The sequence below is a fragment of the Pyrus communis genome, chromosome 5, assembly GCF_963583255.1.
Source record: "Pyrus communis chromosome 5, drPyrComm1.1, whole genome shotgun sequence".
Classification (NCBI taxonomy): domain Eukaryota; kingdom Viridiplantae; phylum Streptophyta; class Magnoliopsida; order Rosales; family Rosaceae; genus Pyrus; species Pyrus communis.
Genome location: NC_084807.1, coordinates 19188136 through 19203541, shown reverse-complemented (window position 1 = coordinate 19203541; position 15406 = coordinate 19188136). Strand labels below are relative to the sequence as shown.

Sequence of the window (15406 nt, the reverse complement as noted above, 5' to 3'; positions counted from 1 at the left end):
AGGATCCTCGTTCTAAGCCAAAACAATCCCAAATGAAATCTACTAAGTAGATATTGCATCCTCTTAGGAGTTGTGATTATTTACGATGCATGCTTATCCCTAGATTGTAAAGACTCCAAAACTTATAGGTTCTGATTGTGTCCATATCCAGGTCAAATCGCATGTATTGTGGAACAAGCATAGTTATCCAATGGAGTCGCTAGGACTTTCCCTAATGCCCCAAAGTAAAGTAATGGTGGCACCCTGCTCCGTCTGATACAACTCCACTTAGAGCTGGTGAATCCATGACTGGACTTTTGAGGTAACAGCATTCGGATTAGACTTACTCTAGCCCTAGAAAATCATGGTCACATAATTTCCCTTAACTATCCATCTAAGAGGTAACCTGTTCCCCTTGAGAATGGATTGTTATCCAAAGGCCATGCTTTTCAGACTCTAATGTTGATGTGGCAACAGTTCAGATTCAGACGTGCACCTTTGTGTAGCATTCCCTAAAGTACGTAATGACGAAGCGTTACTTCCGATGTTCACGCACGAGAAATGAGAAATCTTTTATGATATCCTTTGTTTATCCTAACTATCAAAGCGATTAATCCCAAGACAAGTCATTCTGAATTCAACGGTTAAATGATTTTACTAAATGACACATGTATATCCTCGGATCTTACTTCTTCACGTCACTACAAACCTTCAAGGCGTTCATTGTAAAAAAAAGCTCCAACTTTTTATCTGTACCTATTTCAAAAGCCTTTCCTCCATTTGAACCTCCTTATGGCGTCTTCGAGCAAGAAATCTAAATCGAATAGGGTTTCCCCCTACAATCTCCCTTTGACGAGAGTTCGTAATCAAGAAGAAGGTGAATCTTTTATTAAAGAGGATCGTGACATTTTGAACGATTGCAACGGTTGGTAGGAACCTAGCCAGGATATCTTCACTGATTTTCCGCCGTCATCAGACCCATATTATCCTTGTACTAAGATCTACCTCCGGTTCTTAGACCTGGGTCTTCATTTTCCTCTTTCTGCTTTTATGAAAGGCATTTTGTTGTGTTATAACATAACCATCTGCAACATTTCTCCTACTACCTTCAGGTTGCGTACTTGTTTTGAGTTGTTGAATCAGTGGTTCGGGGCTGAGTTGGATACACCTGAGTTTAGAATGATGCACAACATCAGACCGGGTTTGGATGACCATTATTATTTTACGGCCAGAGCTAGTCTCCCTTGAGAGACATACATACAGGACATCCATTGCCACAACAAAGATTAGTACAAAGACATATTAGTCGTTTACCGCAACTAGAAGTGGCTATTTTTCAATGAGCGCTTCAATAATCGTGGGAAAGATATAGACGTCCTCCACTGTTCAAGATTCCCCATAAAGGAGTCGTAGTGGGTTGATGCTTGTAGTGCTAATAGAATGACTCATGCTTTCAAATCAGCAACGACCCTGTCACCTATTCTAAAGAAGCGCAAGCATCCTGACAGTTATTCTTCTCGTTCATTGGTTGCGAATCTTCAAACCCAACTATTGTTTAGGGGCACCCATTCTGAAGGTCTTAGAGAAGAGGAAGATACCTCATTTGAAGAAAAAGGTGTGTTGCTACTTTGGGGCCATCAATCATTAATGCACTTGCCCCACTATCCGCAACGAATGAGCTGCCTACTTCGTCTCCTCCACATTTACCTATGATGTTGCTCTGATTGTTAGAGCCGGAACACCAATTTTTTCCTTTGGTTCCTTCACCAAGTTTTCCGCCTGTACCAGACGAAGGCGTTGCGTTTTCTTTTGCCTCGACATCAACTTCTGCCCTTCCGCTACAAGTGCTTGTAGTTGAACCATCCTGGTATGATAGTCTTCCGCTGATTGCCCCATTGAGGTCAGAGTGAACGGTTCATCCTCCTCTTATGATCCGGCCTTTAATTGATCGAATTGCTCTTCCTTCTGATGCTAGTGGTCTTCAAAACATTAATTATGCTCGGGTGCTGCTTGGAGCTGCAATTTCTCCTACCGATTTCAAATGAGCTTACACTTTTTTTGAAGATGTGACTAACCAGTGCTACGGGAGTCGTTATGAGGTACCTAAATTTCTTTCCTCCATTCTCTTTGTTGATGTGTGTCAATTCCCCCTAATGTTCCTCGTATATTATGCTAATGTGTGGACAGAGGTCGCCCTATTCCGACAAGTAAGACGGATCCATGACCTTGAACGGATTGCGGGCCTAGAAACAGCAGTGAGGATAGAGGTTAAACGGCGATTGCTATCCCCATTGGAAGAACTTAAGAGCGCGCATGCCAAACAACAAGCTTCGAATGCCACTCATAAGGCAAAAATAATTTGGTACATTGATTTGACTACTGTTTCTTAACCTTCATGAAAGAATTGCAGAATTGAAAAGCACGAAGAAGCTTAGAGGAGAAGAAAGATGTATTTCTGATATCTCAAAAACTGTTATTACACCCAAAACTTCTCTAATACAAGGAGCACTTACTCTATATAGGCGGTTCACCAAACAATGGTCTATGTCCTAAGATGCTGCTGATGTGGCAGTCTTTAATAACCTAGCATACATTCAATACACCTATCATAATATCCAATACACCTGGCATATATCTCCAATATCCCCCCTCAATCTTAGCTGGGATAGGCAAGCTTAAGATTGAAACAATGGTGAAGGAAATCAGGACCATGAAGACCTTTCGTGAGAACATCAGCAACCTGATCTTTTGTTGAAACATATTGAATCACCAAGTCACCCTTCTGTACCCTCTCTCGAACAAAATGGAAGTCAGTTTCCAAATGTTTGATCCGAGAATGCTGAACTGGATTCAAGCTAAGTGTTATGGCCGACTGATTATCACAATGAATTAAGGGAGGTGAAGACAGGAACTGGTGGACATCTCGAAGAATGAGCCTGATCCATGCTATATCAGCAGCTGTATGGGCAAGAGCCCTATACTCTGCCTCGGTAGAACTCCGTGAAACAGAAGCTTGCTTCTTTGATTGCCAAGATATCGGATTGTCCCCCAAATAAACAACATAGCCTGTGATAGACCGTCGAGTGTTGAGATCAGCAGCCCAGTCTGAATCACTGAATGCAGACAATGCCATGGAAGTCCCTGATGTATATGTAAGACCACAACGAAGAGTCCCTTGCAGAAATCGTAAAATACGTTTAACCATACCAAAATGAACATCTGTTGGTGAGTTCATATATTGACAAACAGTATTAACAGCAAATGCAATATCTGGCCTAGTGAAGGTTAGATATTGAAGTGCTCCAACCAAACTTCTATAGTGTGTTGGATCAGAAAGAAGAGTACCCTCAGTAGTAAGAACTTGATTGTGAGGTTTGCAAGGTGTTGCACAAGGCTTGCAATCATCCATCCCAGCCTTATGTATAAGATCCGTAACATACTTGGCTTGGCTAACAAATATATCACCATTAGTCTTGTATTCCACTTGAAGTCCCAAAAAATAGGCCAATGTTCCCATATCTTTGAGATCAAAGACTGCACCTAAAGTGTCTATCACAGATTGAACCAGTGTAGAGCTAGATCCTGTGATGATTATATCATCAACATACAACAAAAGAATGACCACATCATCACCACTCTTCTTCACAAACAAACTGGAATCTGAGATTGATGCTTGAAACCCCACTGCTTGCAAGTAACTGGTGAATTTATCATTCCAAGCCCGATGGGCTTGTTTAAGCCCATATAAAGACTTGACTAACTTACAAACATGTGTAGGGTAATCAGGATGTACAAAACCTCTAGGCTGTTTCATATAAACCTCCTCTTGCAAGTCGCTGTGAAGGAATGCATTTTTTTACATCCAGCTGCCTAAGATCCCATTTATGTGTTGCAGCTAAAGCTAAGATCAAGCACACAGTAGTGTGCCTAACCACTGGACTAAAAGTCTCTGTGTAGTCCAAACCTTTCTGTTGACTAAAACCTTAAGCAACCAGCATAGCCTTGTATCGAGATATTGTACCATCAGAATTCCGTTTAATTTTATAGACCCACTTACTGCCTATAACATTTTTACCAGAAGAAGAAGGGACAAGAACCCAAGTACCTTGAGTTTGTAGTGCGTCAAATTCTTCTTGCATGGCAACCTGCCATTGAGGAATTTGAGAAGCTTGTTTAAATGTTGTAGGTTCTGAAGCATCAACAATATCAGCCCTCCAGAAAAAGGACTATCTGCACTTAAAGTTAAGGACTGCACTTCAAGAAAATTGGCAGTGAGAGCGGAATAATCCTGTCTTGAAATTGTACCAGTTTTCAATCTAGTTTGAATGCCCTGTGGTAGAGAATCAGATTGTGAAGGAATTGCAACTGGAGAAGCAAGACTTGGTAAAACAACCTGAAGCTGGCTGGATTGGAGGACAGGCAACATTGGGGTAGAATTGGAAAGAGTAACATTTGAACTATTTGTAGCATTGGATCCAGAGTCCTGAGATGATGATGATAACCTGTGAGAACTAACAGTAGCTGAGGTTGATGTAGATGAATGATGCACTCCAGGACTATTGAACTGATGTAAAGATTCAGTGTGAGGTATAGATGCTGGAGAAGGCAGTGTAACAATTATAGGCCTTGAACTCTGTATATCAGGAGACTGAGACTGAAGAGAACTCTTGATAGGCTCTAAATCCTTATAAGGAAAACAATTTTCATCATATAATACATGCCTTGAAATAATCACCTTGCCAGTCACTATATTATAGCAAAGAGCACCCTTATATCCGGAAGAATAACCTAGAAATACACATTGTGTGGACCTAGGTTGTAACTTATGAATATTATAGGGCCTCAAGTAAGGATAAATGGCAGATCCAAATACTCTCAATGATCCCAACGCAGGTTGCTGACCAAACAACTTACTAAACGGAGAGTCCATCTTGAGTATCTTACATGGCATTCGATTGATGAGAAAGACAGCATGTGCAACCGCATAAAACCAAAACTTTTGTGGAAGCTTAGCAACAGATAAAAGAGTAATTGCTGTTTCAATGAGATGCCGATGTTTCCTTTCGGCCAATCCATTCTGCTGAGGTGTATAGGGACAAGATATATGATGCAATATTCCATTATTATCCAGATAAGTCTTAAACATATTGCTCATAAACTCACCACCACCATCAGTTTGTAAGATCTTAATTCTAGCATGAAACTGATTGTCAACATACGCACAAAATTTGAGAAATGTACCAAAAACTTCAGCTTTATTTATTAACGGGAATATCCATACAAACCTAGTGGCTTCATCTATAAAGGACACATAGTATCTATAGCCTTCCAGAGAAACAGTAGGAGATGGTCCCCAAACATCACTATGAATTTTGTAAAATGGGATATCAACTTTATCTATCTTGTCTAAGAAAGGTAATCTGCTCATTTTCCCACTTATACAATGTGAACAGATACTAGCATTATCATCAGCAGTACAAGAAATATTAGAATGCTTAAGCATAGTAGCTAAAATGTCATTGGATGGATGACCCAATCTCTGATGCCATAAAGATGATTTTACTGCATGTCCCAAGAAACCAGAAGCTGTAGAAATAGCACCTGAGCTCATCACTGTTGGAAAAACATGGACTGGAATCTTGAATAGTTCATTATTGCTACTCTTTCCTTGATGTAGAAGCACCCCTGTTGCCTTGTCCTGCACAAAAAACTGTGATTCATCACAAATAAACCAACTGTGATTATCGGCACAAAGCTTCTTGATAGAAAGTAAGTTAACAGTTAACATAGGGACATGTAGTATGTTTTTGAGATGTAACATATGAGATTGAGTTTGCAAAGTGCCATGACCAATATGTTTAACTTCCAGACCTTCACCATTGCCTACAACAATCTTCTCAGTGCCTTCATAGGGAGCAGCTCGAGTTAGGACAGTTACATCAGGACTCATGTGATGAGATGCTCCTGTGTCTACAATCCACGAGTCACCTCCTGCAGACTCATTAGAATTCTGAGCTGTCATTGCTGGAAAGAAAGGTTGAGGAGAAGTCAAATTACCCTGAGGCATGATTTGAGATGAATATGGAACTGCAGGATTCTAAGTTGAATACTGAGTAAATGGAGGGAAATTGCTGGGAGAGATATACTGTGATGCAGGGGGAAATAATGGAACATAAGATGGATTCTGAGGATGAAACCCTTGATTGGCATAATTGGCAGATAAAGAAGCTGGAGGTGGAGTGCCTTGATATGCATAGTTACTTCTATGCCTGCAATTGAGAGCAATATGCCCTCTCTTACCACAAATTTGACACTCTTGTATTGGTTGTCCAGGATCGTTTTTGTACAAACATGTAACTGCAACATGACCTTTTCTGGAGCAAATTTGACACTCTGGAATCGCATCAAATCTATTCAAAGTGTTTCCTGACCAGGATTGCCAAGAATTACCTCTGTTAGATCCATTGAACCTCTGCTTATAACCCCCATTGCCTTTAGGCCTGTATGAGTTAGAGCTAGTACTTCCATTACCAAAATATCTCTACCCTTGATTACCACCATTATTAGAATTGGATGAAAAACCATTTCCAGCAATAGGACCATTACCATTCGACTGATATCCTCCTTGAGAAGATGATTGAGACAAAGGCTGAGAAGTAGAACCAGTAAAACCATAACCAAAACTCGGAGAAGCAGGAGCAGAACCAATCATATAGGAATCTGATGAACTAGAAGAATTCATACCAACACCAAGTGGAGAATGACCATTTACATACATGGCAGCCATACTGTGAACTAAAGATTGAACTCTACTTTCAATATTCTTTTCTGCACCAATCAACTGTGCTCGGAATTCCTTAAATGTAATAGGACTGTCCCTTGCCAATATGACAGTTCGAATCATATCATAGTCAGGAGGTAAACCAGTAAGAGCAGCGATTATAAGATCATTATCACAAACCTTTTCACCAGCTGCTTGTAGTTGATCCTTAATACCCTTTAATCACAGCAAGTATTTATCAATAGAATCACCACCCTTCTACATAGTGTGTAAGTCAGCTTTCAAATGGTTCACACTAGCTTTAGAAACAGACATATAGCGATCTTGCAAAGTTGTCCAGGCCTCATATGAAGTCTTACATCCCATGACATGCTCAATCGCATCATCACTTAGTGTAGCAATTAAAAGACTAAGCAATGCCATATCTTTCTTAACCCATTCTTTATAAGCAGTACTAATTTCGTTCGTAACACCAAGATCAGGAATAAGAACAAACTTGGGAGGACAAACTGATTCACCCGTGAAATGATCAAGAAGATCGTATCCACGAAGCACAGAACAAAATTGAAAACTCCATTTGATAAAGTTTTCATCATTGAGCTTAATAGTGAGCATTCCCAACAAACTCTCAATCTTTACAGAAGTCGACATGATTACTAGCAGTAAGATTTTCCCAAAAGTTCAAAGCAAGATATCAACCTATACCCAGAGAAAATTGCACCACAGCAAGAAAAACCCAGATGAAAAATTAACCAAATTTCGCCCAAAAACCAGAGCACTAATGAAGAAACCACCAACAAATCAATTTCCAAACTAGAACATTCTATAAATCTTCAAGAATCAAATACATGGCATCGGCCTTCATCAAAGAATCAAGAAAATCATAACAACACTTCATTCTTGGCATCGGCCTCGGAATATCTCAACAATCAACAAAATAGTAATGATTTACAGTACGGCATCGGCCTTCAAACATTCATCAATTTCAGAAAAAAAAAATTCACAAACATCAAGAACTGCCAAACTGTACAACTATATCGCACCAAATAACAGAGGAAAAGGGAACGAAATCACCATCAAAATTCAATTGAGCAGCGGAAAATTAACCCAGCACCAAGAGCGCAAGCGATTCTAAGCTCGTGATACCATCTTAACCTTCATGAAAGAATTGCATAATTGAAAAGCACGAAGAAGCTTAGAGGAGAAGAAAGATGTATTTCTGATATCTCAAAAACTGTTATTACACCCAAAACTTCTCTAATACAAGGAGCTCTTACTCTATATAGGCGGTTCACCAAACAATGGTCTATGTCCTAAGCTGCTGCTGATGTGGCAGTCTTTAATAACCTAGCATACATTCAATACACCTATCATAATATCCAATACACCTGGCATATATCTCCAATACCGTTGAGGAGGTAAAGGCCAAGAATTACCAGGAAGGTTTTGAGAAGGTTAGAGACGAGCTGAGGCTAGAGAGTTAGGCCAAGGCAGAGGCCGACTAGACTCCCGTTGTCTTGAAAATACAAATTTGTTGCTCATCGCGCAGTTTAATGGTTATTTTGGTGAGTTTTTTATTTATTTTGCTTTTAGAGTTTTCATTTAGTTGTCAATGTCAACTAACTTCTATAGTTGATTTGATTTCTGTTCTTTATGTAGATTACAAATTATAAAAGAAAATTAACCTTTTAAATTTCTTACGTGTTAATAAACACAGCTCATTGTTTTCATTACGGCTTAAATCGTCAAGAACGAATATGTCAAGAAATATACTCATGACAAGACAAAGTACAAAGTCCTTTCTCTTAATGGATAAAAACGTATATAAGCAGTACTCTTTATTGACACGAATATTCTTGATAGTTTAAGCTGCTGTAATATAGGAACGTTGCAATTTTACCAAGGGAGATTGTATTCACACACACTAAATAACTTCTTATATACCCTTTTAATTTTTTAGTATTTTTCTATCAAGTGTTAGTGGTGTGTAGAAAATATTAAAAAATTAAAAGGGTGTGGAAAAAGTAATTTGGAGTGTGTGAATATAATCTCTCCTTTACTAAAAGTCTCAAGAAATTTTTTTCCGAAATCAATATCTAAATGAACTGGATGGGACAATTATTTTGACAATGACAAATTTTGGTTGAGTAGATACTCCAAAAGTGTTTTTTATTAATTTATAAAAAAAAAAAAGTGGCCGTGTTTGATATCAACCTCGCTTTCTACAAAATTTAAACAAAACTTTATACTAACAAGTAAAGGGAAATTACACTATACCACGCTTAGTACTGAGTGAAAAAGAAATAATAGTTTAATTTGATTAAACTCGTTTACAACCCCTCCCCCCACCCCACACAAAGAATTATCTTGATTAATTGGAAACAAAGATTGATTAAAACCCTCTTCTGTGTCAGTTTCTTATTAAAATTCAAGGAAACTTTACTCTAGCACTGAGGCAAGTCTGCAGGAGGATGAGGAAGCGTCTCAAGCTCTCCTTGACCATTAGTCACGACAAGTACCGTCCCTAAACCCCATGACTGATGTATGTCAAGGTGACAATGCATAAACCAAACCCCTGCATTTACAATCAAACTGTCACTAATAATCAATCTTTTTCTTGTCAAAATGATATAGCCTCGGACGGAGGTGGGTCGGATGTGACTCTAGCACAGGCATTCTCAACAAAAGGTTGTGATACATCACGTGCCCACGCTCGACTGACGCTAGCATAATGAATTAGTACTGATATAGAAATTGAACACTACTTACCAGGATTATCGGCAACGAAACGTATAGCAGCCCATCCGCCCACTGGGACTCCGATTGTGTTCATATAAGGCGGGTCAACCAGGTTGAAGTTTGCAGTTTTCAGATCGAAATTCCCACTCCCATACCCAACAACATAGAAGCTGTAGCCGTGAAGATGAATTGGGTGGTTCTCAGTTGTGACTGTCCCAGTATCCTGCATGATGAGTTGCACTCTAGTACCATATTCAAGGACCAATGCCCTAGTCCCATTCAGTGCTTGTGTATTATTAGGAACGTTATTAGGCGCCCCATTGACAAAGTCATAGTACTTGAGGGGTACCCTAGGAAAATCCTCAGTGAAAGAGCCATTAATCTTCTTATAATACGCTTCCAAAAGTGACGTTTTTGGCTTAACGAAGCTTATATTATTCATCGATGCGGCCATAACCCCGTTATTAAGGCCTCGACAATTTTTTTCGGGTGTCTTGGATCGACACTTTTGAACATTCAATCCAATGGTGACAAAGAGTTCAGTGTCAATTTGTTTTGGCACATTAAAACAATTGGTCAGGCTCCTTAATCCGTCCATAACCGTCTTAACGGCAAGATTATCATTGAAGACGGGTAGTTTAGCAGGCAAAGATAAGGTATTAGGGACAGCACCTAAATACTGGAAGTAAGCAATGGATGAAATGTTTTGGAATTTGACTCCCTTGGCGGACATGTAAGGTCCCATTGCCATGGAATATTTTCCTAGAGATTGGTCAGCGTTGACCAGAACGCTCATTGTTTGGCCTGGCCCAAGCATCACACGGTCCGTAATGAATGGTTTTGTGTACTCTCCATCCGCTTCGACAATTGTCAGATTGTGATTGGCTATGGCAAAGAAGTTCTCCATGTTTAAACCTGCATGTATTAGCCTTAGCAAGTACGTCTTCCCTGATACCACATCAATGTGGTATACATCTGAAACAATAACAAAAGCACATGTCAAGGAAAACAATTAGGTGACAAACAAGAAGATTAGTGAAAAATGTAGCATTTTATATTATAAAATTTAAACTATTTGTATCACATTTATTGATCACATTGTTGATCTGTTAATCACGTTTTTTATATTATGTATGTAATATAGTAAGAAAAACAAATAGATGATATAAACGAATGAACTATGGTTTCATTATTTGGAACATGTTTATCAATCACATTGCTGACAAGTCTTTGAGAAACACGGTAAATATTATACATTTTTAACATTAACATTATTTTGAATTTAACTTTGTTACCATTGTTGGAGCAGTTGTAGTTGGGGCCTGGTTGGCCATTGATTGTATATGCATTTGCAGGTGTAGGAGGCCCTCCACTTGCTGTAGTGTTAAGCTCAAGTTCCACAACATCCTGCATCCAATACTCCCCTAGTATTTTTCCCAAGTAAAATCAAAATTAACCCAAACTTCCGTAGCATAATAATTAACCCAAATGATCACTTTTAAAATGTAAATAATAATAATAAGAAGAAGAAGAATTCACTTTGCTACCTAGAATTAAGGTGTGCTCTTCATGAGGGACTTTAAATGGGTAGGGAACCCCAGTTTTTGGGTACACCAAAAGGGCACCGTAAACAGTTGCCCTAAGCCATGAAACATGAGCATGCCAAAAAAAGGTGCCCTTCTGCTTCACCATTGTAAACTCATATGTAAAACTCCGGCCAGCTTGAATTGGACACTGGGTTATGTATGAAGGTCCATCAAACCAGCACGATAGCTTCTGCCTGACGCCGTGCCTATTAGAAAAGTAATTAGAAACAATTAATAGGAAATTAAAGGAAAACATTGCTATTAAGTTGTTAACAAAATATACTCAATGAAACCACTATCCTAGTGATGAGGGTGGGTAGGTGATGGGTAGAAAAATGCTAGGTCTAGAGTTCGAAATGGCCAGTGTAACAAAAAAATATACTCAACGAGGATTGTGTACGTACTTACCAGTGAATTGTGGTATTGTAAGGTGTCTCATTGGTTACTTTGACTACGATTCTGTCATCTTCTTGAGCATATACAGATGGCCCCGGGAACATTCCATTGATGGTCACGATGTCCTTGGTGTTGCACAGTCTAGTAACTCTTTTGGTTTGTACCTGAAAATCGAAATGATCAGATTGAGTATGTACATTCGTCAACAAAAAGAAACTCGCGAGAAATTGGAAAAATATACATCAAAGAAGTTACAAGAGACCTTGAAATCATAGAACCTGGTTGATCCTCCACTAGGCCATTGTGCCATTACATGAAAATTGTAAGCAAAAATTAACAACAAGCTTAGCCATTGTGTAAACCAAGTGGAGAAAACGTTTGTCATTTGCACAATTGCTGAAAACACACAGAGATTTGAACTGGAAGACTGAATCCAAGATACTATTTTTATACTTTTTCAGAATTTTGTTTTCTTTTGTGATAAAAAAATTAAAAATAAATAAAAAATTGATTGGAAGAGAGGAAAAAGTAGGGTTTCCTTCTTTTCTTTTTTTGCATGTTTGTCATCTTTCATGATTCCTCTAACATGGAATGGAAATAATAAGATGTTGGGGATGTGATTATTGAGTATGACCCCTAATGTTCTCAATCCAAAACAGTTTCTACTTTGGGAGTTATTTCCGGACGCCCATTTTCTCATTATGTATGCCCTTGTTTATTTTTATCTATTGATTCTCTTTTGGTTTCTTTAATTGTCAATGTCACAAATAAATAAAAACATGCAAGGGACCGGAGAAAAGAGATGTACAGAGAACACTTTACTTTTCTTTTACCTGTGTCAATATCCTTTGTCATGAAATCATGTCATTTGACTGAGGAAAATAGACACACCTGCATGCTAACAGCTCCCTTTCTGTTTGTGTTTTATATTCGATCATTTTACTTTATCAGTAACTGTCTTATAGTTTCTCTCTGAATCACCTTTTGAATTCTGCAATTGTAATGTGCAAAAAGTTAATGTGACTAGGGTTCTTTCAAAGGTATAAGCGACCTATACATGCTGTTAAACTTGAACTAGCACGGTTTGATTTGGTTTGGTTCGGTTTTGTGGGTTGTGCTACCTATAACTAGTTACCATTTTTAATTACGGTAAAGTCAAACAGCAATTTGTGTCTTTATGTGTATGAAACTTTATATTTTGCTATAGGCAAATAGAGTAAAGTAAAACAGAAATTTGTTATGCTTTTAGTTAGACATGCTCTTCTACTCAATGGTAAGCATAGTTGCAGCTGCACGCCTTCGCATCCCAACCCCACCTTTCGTGACAAAATTAAAGACAGTGAGGCAAAGATTTATTTCCCATGCTATATGTAACTTTTGGCAATAATATACTAAGGGAACAGAAAATGAAGAATCAAATATAAAACTTCGAAGTTCTTAGTTATCTGTGAAACAAAATTCTTGCGCTACAAAACCCCCTAATTTTTTTTTCATCTTTAAAATGGTTTAATTAAATCTTAAGACTTTTCCTTTTTGTTAGAGCAGGTCTAACCAACTTATTATGCTCATATCTGTTAATTCTTGCAACTATTATGTATAGAGAGATGATATTTATACACATTTTTTCTCACCGTTCACACACCCCTTCACTGATTCTAATGCAAAACACGTCACGTTCTTTGACGTCGATGGTGCACCCAAAAGTTAAAAGATAAAAAATAAAAAAAATAAAAAATCCATTTGAAAAATTAATTCTACACACGACAAAATTTCAGCAACCCATAATAGTGTCGAATGCATGCCAATATGCCATGCCATGATGTTGGGTTTTACGTCTTGAAATTAAGTATGTGTTACCAATTTTGTTTTAGTGTCTTATTTGGATTTGGATTTTAATTTCTTAATTGGTTTTTGTAGTTGGCGGAGATATTTTCTTAATTACCTATTTAAATAGGATTTGAATTTACTTTCTATTAGGATTCCTATGTAAACCTAAGTCCTATGCTTTATAAATAGGACATTAGAGTTAGTTTACTAGCAATTTGGTAAGAGTCAATTTGTGAACTTGTGAGTTAGAGAGCAATTTAGGAGAATCTTCTCTGTAAGTTTTAGGTTCTCTACTCGTTTAGTTTAGAGTTTATAATTTGTGGGATTTGGGTTGTAAGAGTTTAAAAATACTCTTTAGTTATCTCCATTTGTTTAGTGAAATTCCTCACCGTGCTTTGCCTGTAGACTTAGGCTTTACGCCGAACCACATTAAACATCTTATGTTCTTATTTTTGAGATTGTTTGTTTCTTCGCTTTCACCTACGACTTTGATATTTAGTACTTTGTTAGAATTCGCTTATGTTTGCTCATAAAAGTACAACGAGTGGTATCAGAGCCCAGGGTTCAACTTAGGCTTTGCTTGCTAGTCACTATAAAGCCTTTTGTGTCGTTGGTGAAAGTTGATATCGAAAAGTTCGATGGGAATGACTTTGGTATTTGGTAATTAAAGATGTGTGCTTTGTTAGTTCAACAAGAGCTTTTGAAAATGGTGAAGGGTGTGAAGGCTTTGCTAATTCATTGACTGATGAGGAAAACAAAGACGTTATGGAGTGGGCACTTGGAGCAATCTTGTTGACTTTATCTAATGAAGTCTTGCATGAAGTTAGTAACATCAAATCTGCTCCAAAGTTGTGACTCAAATTAGAGAGCTTGTATATGACCAAATCCCTTGCTAAATGGTTGAATTTGAAGAAAAGTTTGCATACTCTTCAAATGGATGAAGGTACGTTAATTCATAAGCATGTTGATGAATTCAATAAACTTATGATGGATTTGAAACTGTGGACGACCAAATTAGTGATGAGGATTATGCGATAACCTTGTTGTGTTCTTTATCTCCTTCATATGAACACTTTGTTGATACCATGCTATTCGGTAGAGAAAGTCTTAGTTTGGAAGATGTTAAGGCCGCTTTGAATTCTAAAGAGCTAAAGAATAAGGTGTTTGACACACAAGATGGAGCTTTGGTAATTCAAGGAAGGAATAAGGAAAAGGGCAAACTTGAAAAAAACAGTTCTAGCTATTGTCATAAGGAGGGTCATTAGAAAATAGATTGCCCTAAACTCAAGGGCAAAAAGAAGCCGTTTGATAAGTCTTCTGCTAGTGTTGAGGCAAGCATTGTAGAAGATTGTTTTTCTAAACTTCTCTAAAGGTTATGTGAGGAGGTGGAGCTTGGTACTCAAGCTTTTTGGGGGAGTGCCATTTGCACTTTTGGTTCGTTTGTTCAAGCTTTTGTTTGGATTTTGGTTTGTATTTGTTAGGTTTCGTAATAGAATTTGTTGGAGATGGCATTGGAGGAAATTTCAAGTTTGAAGACTTTTGAATTTTTTTTTTTTTTCTTTTTTTTTAAGTCTAGGTGGAGATATGTTCTTTGAAGAATTTGGTGATCAATTTTGCGTTTGTATTTTTGGTATCCTAGTTTGAAGTTTGTTTTTTTGGAAGTTCACTAATTTCTTGCCGAGGTGGAGATTGTTGGGTTTTGCGTTATCAAAATTAGGTATGTGTTACCTATTTCTTTTTTAGTGTTCTATTTGGATTTGGATTTTGACTTCTTGGTTGGTTTCCTTACTTGGTGAGATTTTGTTAATTACCTATTTGATTAGGATTTGGATTTTACTTCCTATTAGGATTCATATGTAAACCTAAGTCCTATGCTTTATAAACAGGACAGTAGGGTAGTTTATTTTATGTGTCTCATTCATGTGGCAATTTGGTGAGAGTCAATTTGTGAATTTGTGAGTTAGAGAGCAATTTAGAAGAATCTTCTCCGTTAGTTTTTTATTCTCTACTCGTTTGATTTAGAGTTTGTAATTTGTGGGATTTGAGTTGTAAGAATTTAAACTCTTTTGTTATCTCTATTTGTTTAGTGAAATTTATC

At 37.7% G+C, this 15406-nt stretch overlaps 1 protein-coding gene across 1 annotated transcript; it reads right to left on the bottom strand.

Moving 5' to 3' along the window:
* Positions 1 to 9204: 9204 nt before the first annotated feature.
* LOC137733302 (laccase-6) lies at positions 9205 to 11866 on the bottom strand. The gene is made up of 6 exons (XM_068472456.1): positions 11744 to 11866; positions 11494 to 11645; positions 11047 to 11291; positions 10795 to 10923; positions 9530 to 10474; positions 9205 to 9335 (listed from the first exon to the last, which is right to left on the bottom strand). The coding sequence occupies exons 1-6, from the start codon at positions 11864 to 11866 to the stop codon at positions 9205 to 9207; spliced, it is 1725 nt and encodes a 574-aa protein (XP_068328557.1).
* Positions 11867 to 15406: the final 3540 nt, after the last annotated feature.

Bases quoted from the DNA above. Each gene is read 5' to 3' on its own strand.
- LOC137733302 (XM_068472456.1), bottom strand. From the start codon at position 11,866: ATGACAAACGTTTTCTCCACTTGGTTTACACAATGGCTAAGCTTGTTG. The intron at 10,924-11,046 runs GTAGCAAAGTGA...GAAAAATACTAG, and splicing joins AGAGCACACCTTAATTCTAG to GGGAGTATTGGATGCAGGAT. The intron at 9,336-9,529 runs GTAAGTAGTGTT...TTGTAAATGCAG, and splicing joins TTTCGTTGCCGATAATCCTG to GGGTTTGGTTTATGCATTGT.